Here is a 19,107-nt window from a genome sequence, read left to right on the forward strand (position 1 = left end):
CTGTGGGACAGCTGGCTAAGTGGAATCCAATAGTCACTTCGGAACCATCAGCCACAGAAAGCATCATCTAGGCTCCTTTTCTGTACTGAAATATCAGTAGGGAGGGTCAGTGACAACCTATGAGGCGACTGCTGGGAGAGTAATAAGCAACCAACTAGATAAAAGAGGACAGGAAAGTGGAAAATTAATTAATAGAATGATGAATTGGTATAAAACTTAGAATGTTGATTTTTTACAGTTACAGTTACCTGTGTTGGAGAAAAGTTTTATCAGTCCAACAGGTAATCCAACTGCTAAACTCTGAGGACTAAGGTAATCTCCCCTCACTTGAAATTTGTATTGATTGTATTGCTAAAAACGCCACAAAATACCATTAAAGTAAAAAAAAAAAAAATCTTGTAATTTTTGGTATATATTTTCTGGTCACCACAGCAAACTCCTCTGCTTTTTTAATGGGTGTACCATCAAACTCTGCTGCCAGTGAATGAGCAGAGCTCCCACAGAAGAGTCTGGCTACGGCTTAAAATATTGGGTTTTAGTGTAATCAAAGTAAATACAAATAGTTGTCCCATCTTGGCCGTTTTTTTTAAATTTCCTGACAATTTGTGGCAGCAGCTCTGACAACACTGCCTTGAGGCAGGAAGTACAGAGTCTACCTTGTTTCCAAACAATAGAGGGAAATTATTGATCTTTCACTCATGCAGTGACTCAAAGTATTTCAGCTGTTAGAAAGCTTGTATTGGGGTTAGGTTTCTGTCTAATGGTTTAGTATATTTTACTTCAGCTGAAAGATTCATAAAAAAATACACAATCATCTGAAATCACTGAATTGCAAAGAAATTTACTTTAACTCTGTAGGTAGAAATACTGGCTTTGTGTCCCAATTCCATACAACATACTAATTCAAATCAGATAAGTATGTAGTGTGGTCGTGCTAGAAAATATACTATACTCAAAAAAGTCAGTAGGCATCCCAGAAAAAAAAAAAGGAAAAAAAAGATTGTGCTTCTGATAGGAAATGGAGCAGCTACTTAAAGCTAAAAAAAATAAAAATAGACTGTGAATTGTGGTGGTTCAACATCTCGTCAAAGACTTTGGAAATATAGGTGCAAACTCTTCTGAAAAACCTTTGTGAAAGAAATGTTGCTTCCTCTAGCTGACGTTTAATTAGTGGCTTTCTTAAGTGGAACTTCCACTGATGTCTGAGGGTGTAACTTATTGTATAATGTCCTGCTAGTATAATATGTTAATGTTGATCTCTTGTATGCTAACTGCAAAAACAATTTAATGGGTGATACACGGCCTTGGGAATAATTTCAAGTCTATTTACTATGATGTGATGGTATAAAGTAAGTAATGCAATTTAGCTCTAATGTAACTTTGAGAAGGAAAAAAATCCTCCCTATGCTGAGTAACTTCCTAGTTCCATAACAGCAAAGGAAGAGCAGTCTAGAAATAAGTGACCTTAGACTAGTTCATTCCTTCCAATGGCTCACATAAATAAAGTATTGTTTAGTGAACTGTTCATTGTGAGGCTCAGAAAGACCCAGGGCTAAGTGATGGATGTTCATATTGATCCAACAACTCGGGCTTGATGGCCCCGGCATCGGCCAGCTTTCAGTCTACAACAAAAGGTTTAGAGAGGATGAAGGATGAGTCCCGGCTAAACACAACTCATGGGAATGGTGCTGGGCTGAGATGTGGCAAGGGAAGGAACCTCTTTCAGGCTTTGGACCAAAGGTCAGGAGAAGTGTTGGAACGGGCAAAGAGGGCGGATGGAATAAGAAAAAGAAAGAATGTGTCAGCTATATTGTGGAATGTGATAAAAAGTGACTTCAGAGTAAATTCTGAGTGTAATTCAAGTGTGTTTGGTAAAGGAGTCAACAATCTCTGTGGACATGAATAACTGCCTTAAGCTATTATACCTTTATATTAGTGTAATATATTATATAAATTAATTAGTGAGTCAACTTAACTGAAATAACTATACACTGAAAATGTTTATCTGTAAATCTGCAACAAAATTTTCTTCTGACATGCTGTCATTAAATTCCATCACATTTACATTGTCCAAATTCTAATTAATTTATTGAATAATCCATCTCTGAAGAACAGAATATTATACGCAATAGGTGCCACATCAACTGACTTATGGGGGTTACACATTGCAAATGCCTCCTTTGTAAGTAAACCTTTAGAAGTGAACAGATCAGTGTTATGTTCAGTGAATGCTTTTTTTTTTCATGTTACACAGCTGTAGCATGATTATGATTCTCACAGGAGCTTTAAGCAGATGGTTTCTCAGCACAACCAAAAGGGCATTAAACATTTCAAGAGCTGTGAAATGTTTTGCACAATAAAAATGAAATACAACTGATGTTCATAGAGTACGTTCTATACCTATGAGCAGTATTGAAAGTACTATATGCACAGCACTACCCCTTCCAAATCCCATATGAGATTTCCAAATTATAAATTTAACCTCTTTTGGGTCTCACTGCCTAAACATTAAAATGACATACTGTACTCTGTCTGTTAAGTTAAATTTCTGGTGAACAAAGTTAGGTGGGCTATATTCATACATAGCCCATCTAACTTATAAAACTATAAAAATATTTCCCTATTTGATGTAATAACAATAATTTATGGTCATTACTGTATTTTGTCACTTTCATCCAATGTGCAAGCTCAGTTACTTTTCAACTTTTTTTTCTTCTTCTGATATTATTAAAACCAAAGATGTTTTAATAAAATCAGAAGAAAAAAAAAAATCATATTTCAAAGGAAAAAAGTTGGTTAAAAAGTTAATTTTGCAATTACTATTATAATTTTTATACACACACCAAACAGTAAGGAAGTAAAGTCAATGTTAAAGCGGGTTAAGAACCTGTTTCATATTTAGATTTATTATATTTTAAAATCATTTCCTACATGGTCAAATTAATGAATTTAGCAGCTGATCTTTGCTAGTGAGATGTTTTAGAGGTCTGCCTATTATTGCATAGGTGCCTACCTTTACACCTAAACGCACGGCCTTGCATGACAACACAGTAATGTGTGCCTCCAGTCTGAAAAGACGTGCGGGTTCAGAGAGCTCACCTTTTCTGCCGTGGGGCCTGTTCCTGTGATGCGTGTGCTGGTGTCCGACACTGTGACGAACATGCTCCTTGACCCGGGTCTTTGACCTCTTGTCCCATCCTGGCTCTGTTGGACAGATGTCTTCGCATTTGCACTTCTGTGAATACTCTGCCCAGGTGTAGAACCAGGACACACAGAGAAGCCACGCACTGACCCGCATCTTCAGTCCACAAGTCAACACTTCCTGGATGCAAGACCAGAACCCTTACCAGAGCTCCACTGTATCATCCATACCCTCAGCAAATCTCTACTGTGGCACTCCACAAACATTCAACATGTGACCTGTCCTATGCACCACTTGTCTTTTGAAAATAGTTAAAAAGTATGTTTTCTTCATATTCCTCAAACATGGCTATGAGCTCCTCTTCCCTCCCTCCTTAATTTGGCTGCTCTTGGTCTCCCCATCTCCCTCCTCTTTGGGTCCTTTTTTTCTCCAGAGGAGGGAGAAGTTGGGGGGGGGGACAATGATCAAAAAACAAGTTTCAGACCTCATGCTGAGCGAATAGTGAGGGGAAGGGGACCAAGGGGTACTGTCTTGTCCAACAACATCTGTGCCATTCTCTATGGGACGGGGGGGGGGGCAGAAAACAAGGCTCAGTCAAGGGGAGGTGGGAGGCAAAAGGAGGTGGAAATAAGGGGGAGGCAACACAGAGAGGCATGTTTCCCCAAGTCAGATCAGTTTCATTCATCAAATTTCTACCATGTGACTGATGAATTGCAGCAGAACATTAAAAATGCTTCAATAATTAAATCTCAGTTTTGATCGTTCTGAAACCTACAGTGAGTATTTCACCTAAAAGGAGCAAATTGTATCTAAATAAAAAGCAACATTTGTCAAATGTCAGAAGAGCATTTATTTCTCTGCACAAGTACATTTCAATTTTCACTTTAAGTTATGCTCATACTCAGATGTAAATTATTGGACCAGAGGAACTCTGTTTCTTTGGAAAAACAACAGCTTCAAAAAAGACAAAAGCTTCTCCTTCTTTCACTTCATTCCTTTAATGTGACAACTCAAGCCCCCCACTCACTACCGCTACCCAACCTCCCACCAGTCAACTAGCCAAGCAAATTTGTAGCTGCCTGTCAGCACAGTATGACTCTCATACATTATCTTGGCTCGCCCATAAGAAGCAAACAAAAGTACCAAGTCAACCTTGTCAGAATGTTCTGATTTAATTTCAAACACAGTCAGTTCTTCTGGTTTGAGTGGACTCCCAGAGCGTACACAGATTACACTTCTGATTTGGTCTGTGTTTTAGCTGCCTCTAAACTAAAAAACAAAGGGGGTTCCAAACAGATTACTGCAGATAAATTCAGGCTTTGGACATTTTTTCTGTTTTACACAAGTTCCTCTATGCCCTCAATTTGTGAGAAAGCTGGGGTCATTGGGTTGTGCTTCTCCAATCATTCTTTCACAATAAGATTATGGCGGGCCTTCTATATAACACATTTCTTCTGTTTTCATAACATTCTTTTCCCAATTCATGCACAAATGTATTAACATTTATAGTATTGTGATGAAAAACAACAATCCGAAAATAAAGAATTTCACCACAGGATTGATTAAACAAATTTCTGAGTCCAATAGTTCAATATTAGAGCCTATAGATTGCAAAAATGCAGTTTATCTTTTTGGATGTATCCTACATACATTGCATCTTTACATTCTCTGCCACTGAGTACTACTGTGACCAATACGCTGCGTTGTTGAAGCAGGCTGGTGTGCAAATCGGACCCAGCCAACCATTATATAATCTAGATCAAATGAAATTACAAACAACTTTTTTCTTTAGAACAGTTCCAGACAAATGCTCGACATGCTATTAATAGAGGCTACAGCTTCAGTTCAAATTGTATGCATGGAGAGGTAGCGTTTTTTATTTCTTTTCACCACGGTGAGTAAATGCATCCAAGGGGGCTGATTCTGTGACATGCAGCTTTTTCATTGTTCAATGCAGTCTGTCTGTAATAGACTTTTCACACAGCAGGTAATTTGACTTATAGTAGCAGGTGTAACTAAAAACAGTAATGATGGCTCTGTTCCATGTAGGTGTATTAGTAACCAATGTCACTGGACCCGTACGCATAATAGGGCTGTGTATGTATTCTCTATTTACTATATACTGTAGTTCACTCTATTTACTGCTTTATTTGAACGTCAAGATTCTAAATGTGTATATTTATGCACGCTAGTGCATAAATTCACACAATGGAACAAAAAGAGTAGTGTCCATGGCATGTACGCTACTTTTTCTCCCAAGATGCAATGCACCGCATGTTACAGATGCAAACATTACAGTCATAGGATACTACTCTTGTCAGTGACAATGCAAAATAATTAGACAAGTAATAATTAGTGTAATAAACCTCAATTCCATGCTCACTATTGAGTAAACTATTAAATGTCTATTATATAGGGAGTACTGGATGGGCGAATGAGGGAGTGATATTAGACACAACCTAGGCCTTCATTACTGCAGACATTTTGACTTATCAGAGAAGGAAAAACACAGGTGTTACTAATACCACTAAAGACACCTCTTTTTCTTTCAAGAGTCCTAGTAAGTCATGACAGTGTGACAATGACCCGGCATGAAAAGTGACTGGACCCTGAAACTGAAGCAGCTAAATGGAATTCAGACATCATTCATTGTATTATAATGTATGAAGTCCAAATGTCTTCTTTGAAAAAGGCCTATTGTCTATGTTGGTTCCCTTGCATCGCCTAATTATACAACTGCATGGAACAGGGCCATCATTACTGTTACACTTTCATTTTCCTGCTATTAATTTATTCTATAGCAGGACCTATTTCCATTACAGGACCATAAAACTGAAGGCAAGCATTATTAATGTTATTAAACACATTTGTGTTTATAGTGAGGCCAAATGTCTCCTGTGAGAAAGTTGTATGCTTTGTGTATCATGCAACTTGAAGTTATGTTCCATGACCCTGTAGTACGTACCCTGTAGGATGTTAAGAATTAACAATAAATTTCACAAAATATTTAGGCTGCAATTACAGCCAACTAAAATGAATAACTACCTTGAAGAACTAGTTCAACACAGCGATACATCATGATGTAATGTTTTCTTTGGGAAAGTAATATGGTGACGGTAACAAACATGGTGAAAATTGAGGTGAGAAATAAAACTTAAATAAAAACTTAAGGATAGGGTTTAAATTAGATATTGGAATGAAGCTTGTGTATTTCAGACATATATAAACAACTGCATAGAAAAGGTACTGTTTTTATGAATTGCTAAAAAGTGATGTACTCATAATCTCCGTCAGTACCAAAACAACTGGGTCTATCTTAATACTAACATGCCCATATGTACACTGACGGTGTTTTTGTTGGGTGTCATTGTTTTTCCTGCCCACACTGGCTATAAAGAGAGCCCTTCTTCAAGCAATCACAATGTAAATGAAGGGGGACAAAATCCACAGTCCTTGTTCTCTGCAAAAGAGGAGTCTTTCTTTCATGCCCACTGCAATTAGGATGCTGAATGTATAGTCTACTTTGATCTAGCCATTCTCCATTTTTATTTTATTTAAATTTATTTTTAATTTGACCTTTTCATGTATTTAGTCATTTTAGTACATTCTTTCCCCTTTTTATGCTACTTTCTTCTATCAGCTCAACAAGGAAAGACTGTCCAGGGAATTTTGCACTAAAAAGACAGAAACTTTGGAAGATACACGCTTGTTTTGTCTAATTCAGCCTGCCGAAGCCTCATAGTAACTGCAGATAAACTTTGGAATATAGTTTTACATGAAACGAGAATTGAGGATGTTGTCCCAAATCACGTACATTGGAAGCATGTTAGGAAGGGACCGAATAGCATTGAGTATAACTACAGAAATATGCCAGAACTTCATCATCATCATCAGGACCAACATTTAAGAATATGTACACATTTTTCAAGTCTGTCTTAAAACAATATGCCCGTGACCATTGGAACACTGAAATAGTTTTTGCTATCAAGGATAAGGGTTAATATTTGCATTCAATTACCTATGTCTGTTTGTTTGTTTGTCAGCAGGATTATGCAAAAAGTACTGAACTGATTTGCATAAAACTAGGTGTAGGGATGGGGCATGGGCCAGGATTTTTCGACATTTTCGTCACTTTTTCAGGACATAATTATGGATCTTGATGTAAAAAAAATCAGACATATGTATGGTGTTGACATCTATAAGTTTGTACAGTTTGGTGCAGATCCAGATAATAATATGGGATAAAATGCTGAATCTGCATTACACAAGGAGTTGTACTTATTTTGTTTTATGACAAAAGAATCATCTATGTTATCAGACTACTTCCTTTTTCCTCTTATTTTTCTATTATTCTATTATTATAGAGCTAGACAGACGTGTAGGATTGTTTGGCCTTGGCAGAGGCATGCACTCTACTGAGTGCCATTCTAGTTTTTGAAAGCAGCAAGTCAATGGATATCTTAAGTCACCTTAGTATTGTTACTGCTGCTCTTCCTGTGCCAAACTGTGACTTAAGGTAGGTCAATCCAAATGCTAATGAGTATTAAAACACAGTCCGGTTACAGCCTATGCAACAACTGAGCATGCTCTCAGGACCACTGTGGCCACCCATGTTCAACTATTGTGAGCATGGTCTTTGATCAGTGTAGCCATTGCCTTTCTAAGCCTGCCCAATATTCAATCATGTCTTCAGCACTGTCAAAATGGAACCCCCATAGGGTTTAGCTCCAGCCCGCGATGGGGCATCATGTCCAAGCAGCAGAGGGCTATTGGTGAGCAACCTGACCTCTAATCTGGGCCTTCATTGTCACCCCGAGAGGCAGAGATTTAGGGTAATTCCTTCCTGAGAGAAAGGTAAAAGGCCAACGCAACACCAGGGTCTCAGTTTGAGGATTTTGCCCCCCTAGTGTGTCTTGCCATGATAGCATCCTCTGGCTATATACAGAAGTGGATAATAGAGTAAAACCAGGCAGCGCTGAGAAAAAACTCTTTTTGGCCCCAAAACTGCATAGTTTGTTGCTCAGATGACAAGGCCTCGGTTCAATTCCGCGTTCTATCACCATCTCTTTCATAGCTTCGTAAAATACCGAGGCAGTGAACATCCACTTGATGGCTAAAAAACCCTTATCTAATTCAAGCCCGTGCAAGTAATTAAAATCACCTTGTTCATTTTAGTTTTACCCCACAGAGCACTCATCAAGTTTTATTTACCAAACTTTTTAAAAGGATAGCAAACATTGCCATCTGCTTGATTTAACATGAACTGAATCACATTCTTTGGGATAAGTGCACCAACTTTGCCTGAAATCTTTAATGGATTTTCAATGTGGTGGGATCTGGGTGGGGCGATGATGGTATCCATATCACAAACAGAGGACGAGATGGCTGAGGATGTGAATGGAAAGCCAGAAGTTCTGCTTGAGTGCATCTGAATACAGGATCTCCCAGAGAGGAGCACACCCCATCCCCTCTGCACTTTCAAAGCCAAGCACCCTGAGCTTTCTGCTCACACCTCTTTGCCCTTGCATTGCTCTCTCTTTCTCTATCTCACCCGCCCCCATCTCTTTATATGTCCAGCTGGCTGTGCTACAAAGACTCCAGCTCCCAGTTCCAAATGATCCTCACCCCCCCCCATGCTTTGTTCAGCTCATTTTCCCACTCCCCAGAGACGGAGTTTAGAAGCAAAAAGTAAAATGCGGAAAGGATAGAGCGAGAGAGAAAGATGCGGGGGGGGGGGGGGTTACAAACATGAGATAGTGTGAAAGAGGGTGTGAGAACAGGAGAGTAAGCCAAGGAATACTGTCAGATCTAATAGACCCAGACTTCAGGGATTGCAAAGACCTTGAGTTTGCAGACTTCAAGACAGCGAGGAGATGGTGTAAACATGTTTTGCACTGTGAACATGAAATATAAACTGCAGCAGAATGTTCTCAAAAAATGTCACGTTTTCTTGACAAGTCAAAGTAAAAGAAGCAAAAGGTTTCTGTTTATTTAAAGAGAACGTCTTTGCCAGGTGAATCTTCTCCTTCAGTTTCAGTGCCCTTAGAGCCACTTGTTTCTCAGTGCCACTTTCTGTGAGGGCTAAGATCATGTTTTGCGGTAATCATGCGGTCAATTACAGGCAACAAGTCCCTCCAGGTTGAAAGGTTTTAGATCCCCTATCCCAGAAATCCCCCAGTTCCCCAGCTTGTGTGAAATCATGCGGTGGATTGTTGTGCAGAAAAAGGCCACAGTATGGAGATGTGGGCCGGAACTAATAGGATTGGTTTTGATTCATTAGATTCTCTTTCATCATCCTGGTTGGAATTCCATTCCACGTCTCCTCGGGCTTCACACTTTTAAAATGGAGGTGGGAGGGGGGCAAGTGTTTATAATTGGGCCTCTAGACTGCAAAAGCTCATTACTCTCTATGGAATCATCTGCTTAGTTATACACCATGGAATCAGCATCAGAACATGGGAATGCAGCACTGTGTTTGTCTAAATAATGACAACACAGTGCTGAATATGATTCAATGGTTGGCAAAATGTGGAACCAAAATGTAAATAGTAATGCACAGTAACAAAACACAATGATGCATGTAGCAACTAAATGCACTTTCCACAAAAACATCTTCAACTGTTGGTTACATACGTAGCATCTATTCTATGCAGGAAATGGATACGCAAGCTGCGCCTTAGTAGAAGTAGTTTTCATAAATTATCTGTATAATCCTCACTGACACTTCTGATTACACACATAGACAAACCATGTATCTTCCTACCAGCAGTAGGCTAATTTTAGCATAAGGACTGGAAGCAGGGGGAAACAGCTAGCCTGGCTCTGTCGAAAGGTAACAAAATGCTCTTACCAGCAGCTCTAAAACTCACATAACCCCCTGTGACACAGAAAATTGTACAATTTGTTTTAGTATGGACTAAACAAGCAAGATAAATGTGTCAATAAGTGAGCTTTAGAGGTACTGTTAGGTGGATTTTTTAATGTTTGAACAGAGCCAGACACAATGTTTTCCCTTGTTTCAAGTGTTTACTCTAAGCTAAGTTTGCTGGCTGCTAGTGGTATCTTCATACCTAGTGTCCAGTCATGAGAGTGGAATCAATCTTCTCATCTAACTCTCAGAAAGCGCAAAAGAGCATATTCCCTAATCTGTCAAACCATTCCTTTAAAAAGTCCTCTGATACAACCCAGACAGCATTATGTGACTGCAAAGGTGCCACAACATCCATTTGGCAGAACCTCACAAGAGAAAACAGTAATGCCTCTTAAGCAAACACCAAAATCTAACAAAAGTTGTTAAAACAATGTCCTAAGGGTGGTCAAAACTTAAGATGCAGGTTTAAAGAGAGATCTCTCCACATAAGAAGTGGTTTCTTCTGTCTGTGTTGTCAGATACTTAATAGCACTATCAGATAGCACCATCACCTTTTACAATGAGAAAAACTAAACAAACAAAAAAAATTGCGTAGTGTGAATGACTGAAGGGTGGTCCGTAGAAGCAGAAAAGCAGAAACTACATAGTCAACAAGAGTCAACTGCATAAATATCCAAACAGTGGCAGCAAAACAATGAGTGGGAAACTCACCAGTAATGAAGCTAACTAATGTTGACGGTAGCACACATACTTAAAAGTAAATTAAAGTAAATCTGCTAACAATTCATCAGGATCAAAGGAAATATCAAAATGCTAAAATGCGTATAATGTACCGGTCACGTAATCCAACTGCAAAGCTCAAGCCCTACATTTAAATGAACAGGAAAATGCAGGACAAAATGTAGGACACATATTCTTCCTCTTATGCAGAATGCTATTTATCCATTCACATAGTTTCAAATAAGTGAAGATTTGCTCCACAACTTGTTTTATAGCAGCTGGAGGCAGAACCTTTTTTGTGTGTCTAGTAAACTCAGGCGACATTTCAGCAACATGAATGACAACCATACTGCATAAGGTTAGAGGATAGAAGACACAGATAAGCAAGGTAGAAGAACAAAACAAACAAACGTGAGTTTAATTGAGTATCTGTTGACACCCAGCACAAAAGGCAAAATTTGCTTTCTTCAGTCCATTTTTATCAATTCAGAACAAAACCGTAAAAATCTAGTTGTCAATTAAAATGAGTAGCACATCTTGCTGACCATAACCAGTATTACATATTAATGTATGAATGTATCTATGGATCTGAAAACACTAAATAATATTGTTAGTAATACAAATGCAGTGTGTCAGCTGCTTTGGTGTGTCATACTATATTATATCATGTTTTCTGTTAGTGATGATGCTGACACACTTGCTGTCAAGCTGTAAAAAAACAATAAATGTGCTCAGGTTATCACTGAGGTCAAGTTATGCATTTATTGGCATCATTCAAATTAGCTACAGTAAAAAAACAAAAACACTTATATTAACATTGTTCATCAGTCACTCCAGTTGAAGAGACACTAATGCAATCTCCAGTCTACAGGCTAATTTTAGTAAAAAACTTTGACTTAGCACACTGGGTCACTGCGTTAAAATTTGTCTCATGTACTGACACTAACACCATAACTTGTTGCCTCACCTTGACAATAGTTCAGGAACCAACATATTAGGAGGTCCAGTAATAAAAGAAAAATAAAATCACGCTGGCAATGTAAGTTATCTGATTTCCTTTTTAAAAGGTGAATGGAGTATTCCAGTGTTGGTTGACTAGGAATTACTTTAGTGCTTTACACACATCAAATAAAAACTATTTATTCATCCCATGTATTAAATGATACAAATATAAATAAACACTGTTACTGTTGGATATCTCATTTCTGTTGGTTGTGCATAAACAGTCAACAACCAGCAAGCAGTTGGCCATGTAGAAAAACACTGGCTCTCCTGCTGTTTCTGTTTGGGATGCATTCTGTAATCTGTTTCCACATGACGGGGGCCTCTCGCCAGGCCTTGTTTGTCTTAAGTTGTATACATCAGTGATGTGATCCTGGTGCCAACCCTGACCCTAGCAGCTCTAGTGTGTTCTTAAGGCCTTGGCATAGACTGGCTCCAGGAAATGAAAGGGCAGTAGCATGAAGAACGCCACCAGAAAGACTGCGCTCACCACCGCCAGCAGCACATAACGGCCGATGAACAAAGTGTCCACTATCTGTAGAGTAAAGAAAGAGTGAATCAGTTCAGTGTTAGGAGTACTTCATAATTACACACCAGAGCATGTGTAGCTAGTCAGTAGTATCTAATGAATTGGAAACATGTGGCTGTAATAAATTCAGTTTTTCCTCTATTAGCCACTAGATGTCATAAGAGAGCTTTCACAAAGCCTTTATGTAAAAACAGAGCGATGTTGTGGTATTATGTGAGGCCTTGAATGGGCATTCCATATACAGACAAACAGATGCACAGACAAGGAAAACTCTAAAATTACTTGTTGCCTCGAAAAGTTAATCTACTTTAATTGTGTTTTGTGTTTGAGGATAAAAGAATGTTTTCACATTCATCTGCTTAAAGGGAAAGTTTCTCTCTGCTCATCCTAAATCTCAGTTTAACATTTGGACGTACCAGCGTGATTTGGGGACGTCACGACTCGTTTTGAAGCCAACTGTGGTTATGTGATTTGCAAACTTGAAACAGGTCACATACACTGACTTTTTAGTGAAGTAGGAGACAACTTGTGTCTAGTAGTTACACTTTTGAAATTAAAAATATTTGAATATTCACAGATTCGGGATTTTTAAACTCCGGAGAGTGTTTTAAGAATTTTTTAACTAGGTAATTGAGCTTTTTGTGGAAAAACCATATCAGTCTTTTGTTTTAAAACATGTCTGAAGTGGATATTTGAAGGGGATGTTAACAAACGGATTGATATTATCTATTTTCTACATTCCTAACAGTTGACAAGGCAGAATAACTGTTCCTCACCAGAAGCTGATAAAAGAGTAGACACTGGGAGCGTCAAGGGACACTCATTCAGAATTTCTTATACAGTGTCTTAGATCAAACGCAGTGGCCTTATGATGCTGCAGAATGTACTGTAAACTGACTGACACCTAACTGCAAGCACCAGTGCTGGGACATAAAGCACCATCAGTTTGCGACTAGCCACTGATGGACAACTTTGCATAAGGTTACCCTTTAGCTGGCTTCTTTTTGAGAGAAGAATGCATATTGGCACACAAGATTGCACAGCTTGATTTAATTTGAGATAACCTGGAAGTGATAAATTGCCTAACTTTGCGCTGCATTCAGCAGACCTACTGTTTAGACTTTTTCATCTTTTGCAAAAGTGACAGACATGTCAAAACCAGCTCAAACTTACTATGAGCCGTACATTTTGGGTTCTAAATGATAGAAAAATGGCAGAATAATTATCAAATTCACTAATAACCTCTTCAGTAGGTACTCTCATTTCAATATGCATTCAAGATTATAGTTTAATATTTACTACTAGTTTACTATTTGAGTGAAACTAATGTTTACACTAAGTAGTGATGAAATGATTGTGCTAGTTGGGTATTCTATGCCAATACTGACACATTTAACAAGCTGCCTATCAGCAAGTTGTGACTGATCCATTTTAAGTACTGTTTCTTAGTCTGTTGCTAATTTGATCACCCTAGAGATTGTAATTAAAATTCGCAAAAGCCTAACAATAAAGTTAGTGTATGAACATCTCCACTTAAAGTTAAGAGGTATGCGTACAGCCTGTTGTTATCTTACACATAGAAAAATGATCCCAGCCAATTTTGCAGAAAGAGAAAAACAAGCACTGCTACTGGATCACTACTTGGTACCAACCAATAAGCTGAGGTTAATTATCAGAGGCAGTATGAGGAGAGAAGAGTATAGGTGGTGCATCCCTATCAGTAACTGCTGACTGTAGCTACACAGCGACCTGACTATCAAAGCCAGTGTCAGTACTACCTTTCAAACCTAGATACAAGCTCTAACATAAAGCCAAGTAGTGGTAATTGATTCATGCAGGAATATGGCCTGTATGTTCAGGGATTAACTTGGGCAGCAATATATTGGAAGACAGAGCATGTTTGTTGTTTCACTATTCTCTCAAAATTGCTGAAACTAAATGCTGATTCCGGGTTCTCTTTATTTTTGGATCCTGCTGTTCTTCATCTAGTTAGTGGGGACACAAACCACACCACATTGCAGCTCGCGCCGAGTATAACAACAATTAATAGATCTAAAGGAAATGAAGCACATGACTTAGACAAACAACAGATCCTCTACATTGGATGACCGTTTCTTAAATTAGGAGAAGGGTGGAGTTTATAACGTCGTCATCGATAGATTTAAGGACGACTTCACTGATAGCTCTATGTCTGTGCTAATATTTAGATCATGAGCCACCCATGAATACGCAAATACAAACTGAGCAGACACCCTTAAGCCAGATAATACCAGAAGAGCAGCAGCCCTACTGCTGACTAAAGAGAGATTTCACAGGGACTGTTGTGGAATGAGAGTAGGTGTACGTGTGTGTGTGTGCTTGTGTGTGTGTGTGTGTGTGTGTGTGTGTGTGTGTGTGTGTGTGTGTGTGTGTGTGTGTGTGTGTGTGTGTGTGTGTGTGTCTGTGTGTGTGTGTGCGTGTGTGTGCGCGTGCGTGACTGTATGTATAAATCCACTGGAGTCTAGGAGAGGTGGGGATGATGTATGCTGTCTCTTATGGATGCATTTAACACATCTCACTTTTTAATTTGCCAATTACGCAGCAAGCAGGAACCCAAAGTGTGGGCCATGTTTTATTAATGTGCCATTGAGCTCACGGGTGGGAGCAGGCAGGCAGGCGGGGGTGGAGGAGTGGGAGAGGGGGTCTGGCATAAACCACCCCCACACCTAGTCTGGGACTGGCTTAATTGGCACTATGATATTTTACTTTTGTTTAACAGCGGAGGTTAGACATTTCTTAACAGTCTGCACACATACACAAACAGCCACTCACAGTATCTCTCTGCTTGCAAGTAAGTTTTCAGGTTTTTCTGTGTGCTCACTAAAAATTAGTCTACACCAAAACATGATATGAATACAAAATGTCGTTGACTGGCCTCAGTGAAGCAGTTTCTCAGCTTCACATGCATGTTTACCTTTGTTTAAATGCTGTTTATGACCATATAGATGAGGGTTTTAATACTTAATTTACTTTAATACTTAGTTTTTCTAGTCCTGTATGAAATCTGTTGATTGGCACTTATTTATTTCAGTTTAAAATATCAAAGATGAGTCACAGAGGAACCCTAACATCCTCTGTTTTCCAGATTTGAGAAGCCAAACCCTGGCAGGTGCTAGATAGATAGGTTGCCTCTGGCTACTTATTTATCCCACAGGCAACTGACTCGTTCAATTATTAGAGACTCAATTTTAATTTTAAACCATGCAAAGGTAATAAACCACTGTGAGAAGCTTTCTTATAATTGTTAGATTGTAAAATCATGTGAGCTTTTCTCTAAATTAAATGTTTGAATTATTATATACCCTCCCAGTTTAGAAAAATAAAGGCCTCTTGACATTTAATAAAGGTTGAGAACTCTATATAAAGAACACCAATGTGTGATGATCACTTTTTTCTACCTTAATAAGGTGTCATTATTTCAAGGTATTTTATATGTAACCTCTCTTGAAGACAAGCCTCATAAAGAAATTTGAGAAGTCACATTTTGCTGCCTCTCTCTGTTGCTGGTCTGGTATCTGTCTTTGCACAAAGGCTATAAAACATGAGCTGAACAGGACGGGGCTCTGCTCTGCTATTTCTATGGGGTGGCAGGTTGCTTGGCAGGTCTGGCAAGCTTATTGGCACAACCCGGAGGCAACATGGGGGAGTGTTTGTTCTGTGTTGCTGTTGGACTAAGATAAAGCAGGACAGGCCTTTAGGACAAGCACATACACAAAAGTGCATACACAATGAAACATGCTATGTACAGGAATACAGTATGGTCAGTACTGGCTTATATCAGAGTTAAGGTTTTATTTGGAAAATAGAGAGAGCCTATATCCTCAGTCAGTACAGATAAAGGAAACTTATTCTGCTCCTAGTTACAACAGCACATGATAGGGGCTTTGTCAAAAGCAAACACACACACACACACACACACAAAATATATATTACCCTTTTTTAGTCCATATATCTGTGATAAAAATACATGTTTGTTCTGCTGTAGTCTTTGATAAAAATTAAATAAGACACACATTTTATTTCATTTGCTGTTCTTATTTTTTTTTGTTTGGCATAAGGAGAATAGATCATACTGTATATGTGATAAAATATCATTTTTGGGAGCAAAAAATGAGCATAAGATAGCCATTCAGGTACATTTAGCTGTTTATTCATGGGTTCTGAATCCTTCGTTTTCACTCAGTGGTCTCTGTACCCAACAACATTTGGTGGTAATCAAAGTCAAGTGGCCTCACAACAAGACTGAAAACATCCCAGGCCTGCTTTTATTTTCAACTGAAGTACATTATGTAGTCATTGTGCATCAGCCATAATAACAGATGAAAACAACACAAGTCTATGTGTTTTTTTAATGCAGTAAATGGTCGGATATACTACTCATATAATAATATGATGGAATATTGGCAGCAGTATAAATTTAAATTGTGTCTTCATGCAGCCAAATGTCAATTCATGGTGTTAACACCTTTCAAACCAAGTTGTTCGCTTTTCTGAAACTCTCAAATAAAAACATTTATATGTGGTATTTGCATTTCTATATAGTATAACATACTCATTCAAACTTTAGGCAGGAAATAGAGACATTAATTTAAATTTACTGTGCTGAAAATGTCAACCCATAGTCTAAGAGACATAATTAAACTGACATATTAGTTGGAGTATTTGAGTTTGTTAGTGTGTGTAATGGTGTGTGAGATCAGGGAGTAGAGTTCACCTCTATCTCTTTGAAGGGGGGGGTTGTCTCTGGGCTGCGAGGGAAAAAGACCAGTGCCAGAGTGATGGTGAGAGCCAGGAGAAAAATGGGAATAACTCCTAACCTGGCAAGATAAAACACACATACCAAGGTACATAGTTTAAACAAAGAGGATAACATAAGGAATCCCACTGCTGATTTGATGTTATCTAAGTAAATCCTGCAGTAAATGCAGGGTTACCTGGGGATAATGTCATTATAAACTACCAATCAAGACAATGGCATTCTTTATTGTGTTTTTTTAGCAAGTAGTTAATTTACCAATCAAGCAAACAGCACCATGTTTCACCCCATTTAAACTTTATTGGAACTGCACCTAACACAAGTACAGTGTTTGCTGTCACTTTGCATTCTACACAAAAATAAACATTTGCTAACTAGTAATTTGAGCCCCTGATGTAAAGCAATAGCACAAGTATTGATCATTAGGGACTGGTGCATGGTCCCAGCAGTATATTTTAAGAAGACAATGTAATGATAATAATAATAATAATAATAATAATAATAATAATATCAATAATAACAACAATAATGATACTACTAATAATAATTATTATAATTATAATAATTCAAGAGTCAGTAAAAGTTATTTTGCAGGTCTCTCTGGGTGGACTAAATGTTTAGGTGGCAAGAAATGTGGCTGATATGAGAGAGTTGAAATCTTTCTGAGAGATGTTCAGGCTTAAATGTTTAAAAAAATCAGTTTGACCTTTTTTTTTAAATGTGCAATCGATTCTTATACCCGCTTGAACACACCTTATGATGGGTCCACTCTTCATTTTGAGACTTTATTCGACTGCGTTCCAGCTTATAGTTTCCTGATATTTCTAGAAAATGTCCCACCCTACAATATATCACCGTGGTCAATATCGATTTTGGCGTTCTATTGTAATTAAGGGCTACTGAATGAATCATGAACATGCCGAATTTACTGGACAACCTTACTGCGGCCGCAGTTTAAGATTGTCTAGCTCCAGAAGATGTGTTCTTCCGACAAGCAAACCAACATTCAATTTGAGGAAATTTCAAAGGAATGTGGTATTGACTGATTCATATGCGAGATGAATTGCCCCGGCTACTCTTCATCAACTTATGTAAATCTTTCATTTTCTTGTGCAATGAGTGTGTCTCGTTGTACCTGTCTCTGTTCTCACTCACTTTGTTGATCCAGATGCTCTCAGCAGCATCATCCCAAACACAACCGCCGCAATCCAAACGACCGCAACGACGAAAACGCCCGTACCAACTTCCAACACAGTATTTGCCATTTTTGTTAAGCAGTTGAAGTTTCTGGGTAGTTTACTCGACAGAGTTGGCAGTTTATCGGTGATGTGTAGAATATCATGTTACGACTAATGTTCGTGCCATTATTAAGCAATGCTATAGTAAAGGTGTAGCCACAGTGGCTAGCGCTAACTCTCCTACCGCTCTGTGGGTTAGTTAGCTAGCGCTGCTATGGTGAGACCGACAGTTGCATGCTTAGTGAAAAATGTATTATGGTGTCCGGTACGCAGTTTTGTATGCTGCCCATAACCTCCTTCTATTAAAGAATATTCAGTACGATGGATAGGTTAAGCTTTTCCCATCGCGTCTGCTGGATCCTGGTAACAGCAAACTAGAGTGTAATTGGATAAATGAACTCGAAGCTTGCCAATCAAACGCGTCGTTACTAAAAAGCGGAGAGCGCGCGGGGAATAGGTTCGTTATTTTTTTTTTCAGATCCAGGTTGGGCGAGAACCCGCCCTTATCCTGCCTCTGATTGGCTCTGACCCTGGCCTTTTATTCTAACTCTAACCATCTCACCATTCCTCATGCCCGAACCTAACAAACCAAGCCAATCAGAGGCATGGTAGGGCGGGTCTTCGCCCACCTCGGGTGGAAAAACGTTGCGCGGAATAGGTATACAAAGCTTCATCAAGTTCGTCGTGTTTTTTTTACCACCACAGTTTACACATGTTGTTTTAAACCTGTGCTGGAGATTTAAAAACTTCATAATGCATTTATGATATACCTGAGTCTAAACTTTTCTCCCTTTGTCCGGAGGAGCGGGC

The 19,107-nt window shown here is 38.7% G+C and overlaps 1 protein-coding gene across 1 annotated transcript; it reads right to left on the reverse strand.

The window, feature by feature from the left end:
• Positions 1 to 11,181: 11,181 nt before the first annotated feature.
• Positions 11,182 to 18,705, reverse strand: tmem218 (transmembrane protein 218). The gene is made up of 3 exons (XM_040150847.1): positions 18,215 to 18,705; positions 17,018 to 17,120; positions 11,182 to 12,270 (listed from the first exon to the last, which is right to left on the reverse strand). The coding sequence occupies exons 1-3, from the start codon at positions 18,322 to 18,324 to the stop codon at positions 12,136 to 12,138; spliced, it is 348 nt and encodes a 115-aa protein (XP_040006781.1). The 5' UTR covers positions 18,325 to 18,705; the 3' UTR covers positions 11,182 to 12,135.
• Between the last annotated feature and the right edge of the window lie 402 nt (positions 18,706 to 19,107).

This window comes from Xiphias gladius, chromosome 17 (assembly GCF_016859285.1).
Source record: "Xiphias gladius isolate SHS-SW01 ecotype Sanya breed wild chromosome 17, ASM1685928v1, whole genome shotgun sequence".
Classification (NCBI taxonomy): domain Eukaryota; kingdom Metazoa; phylum Chordata; class Actinopteri; order Istiophoriformes; family Xiphiidae; genus Xiphias; species Xiphias gladius.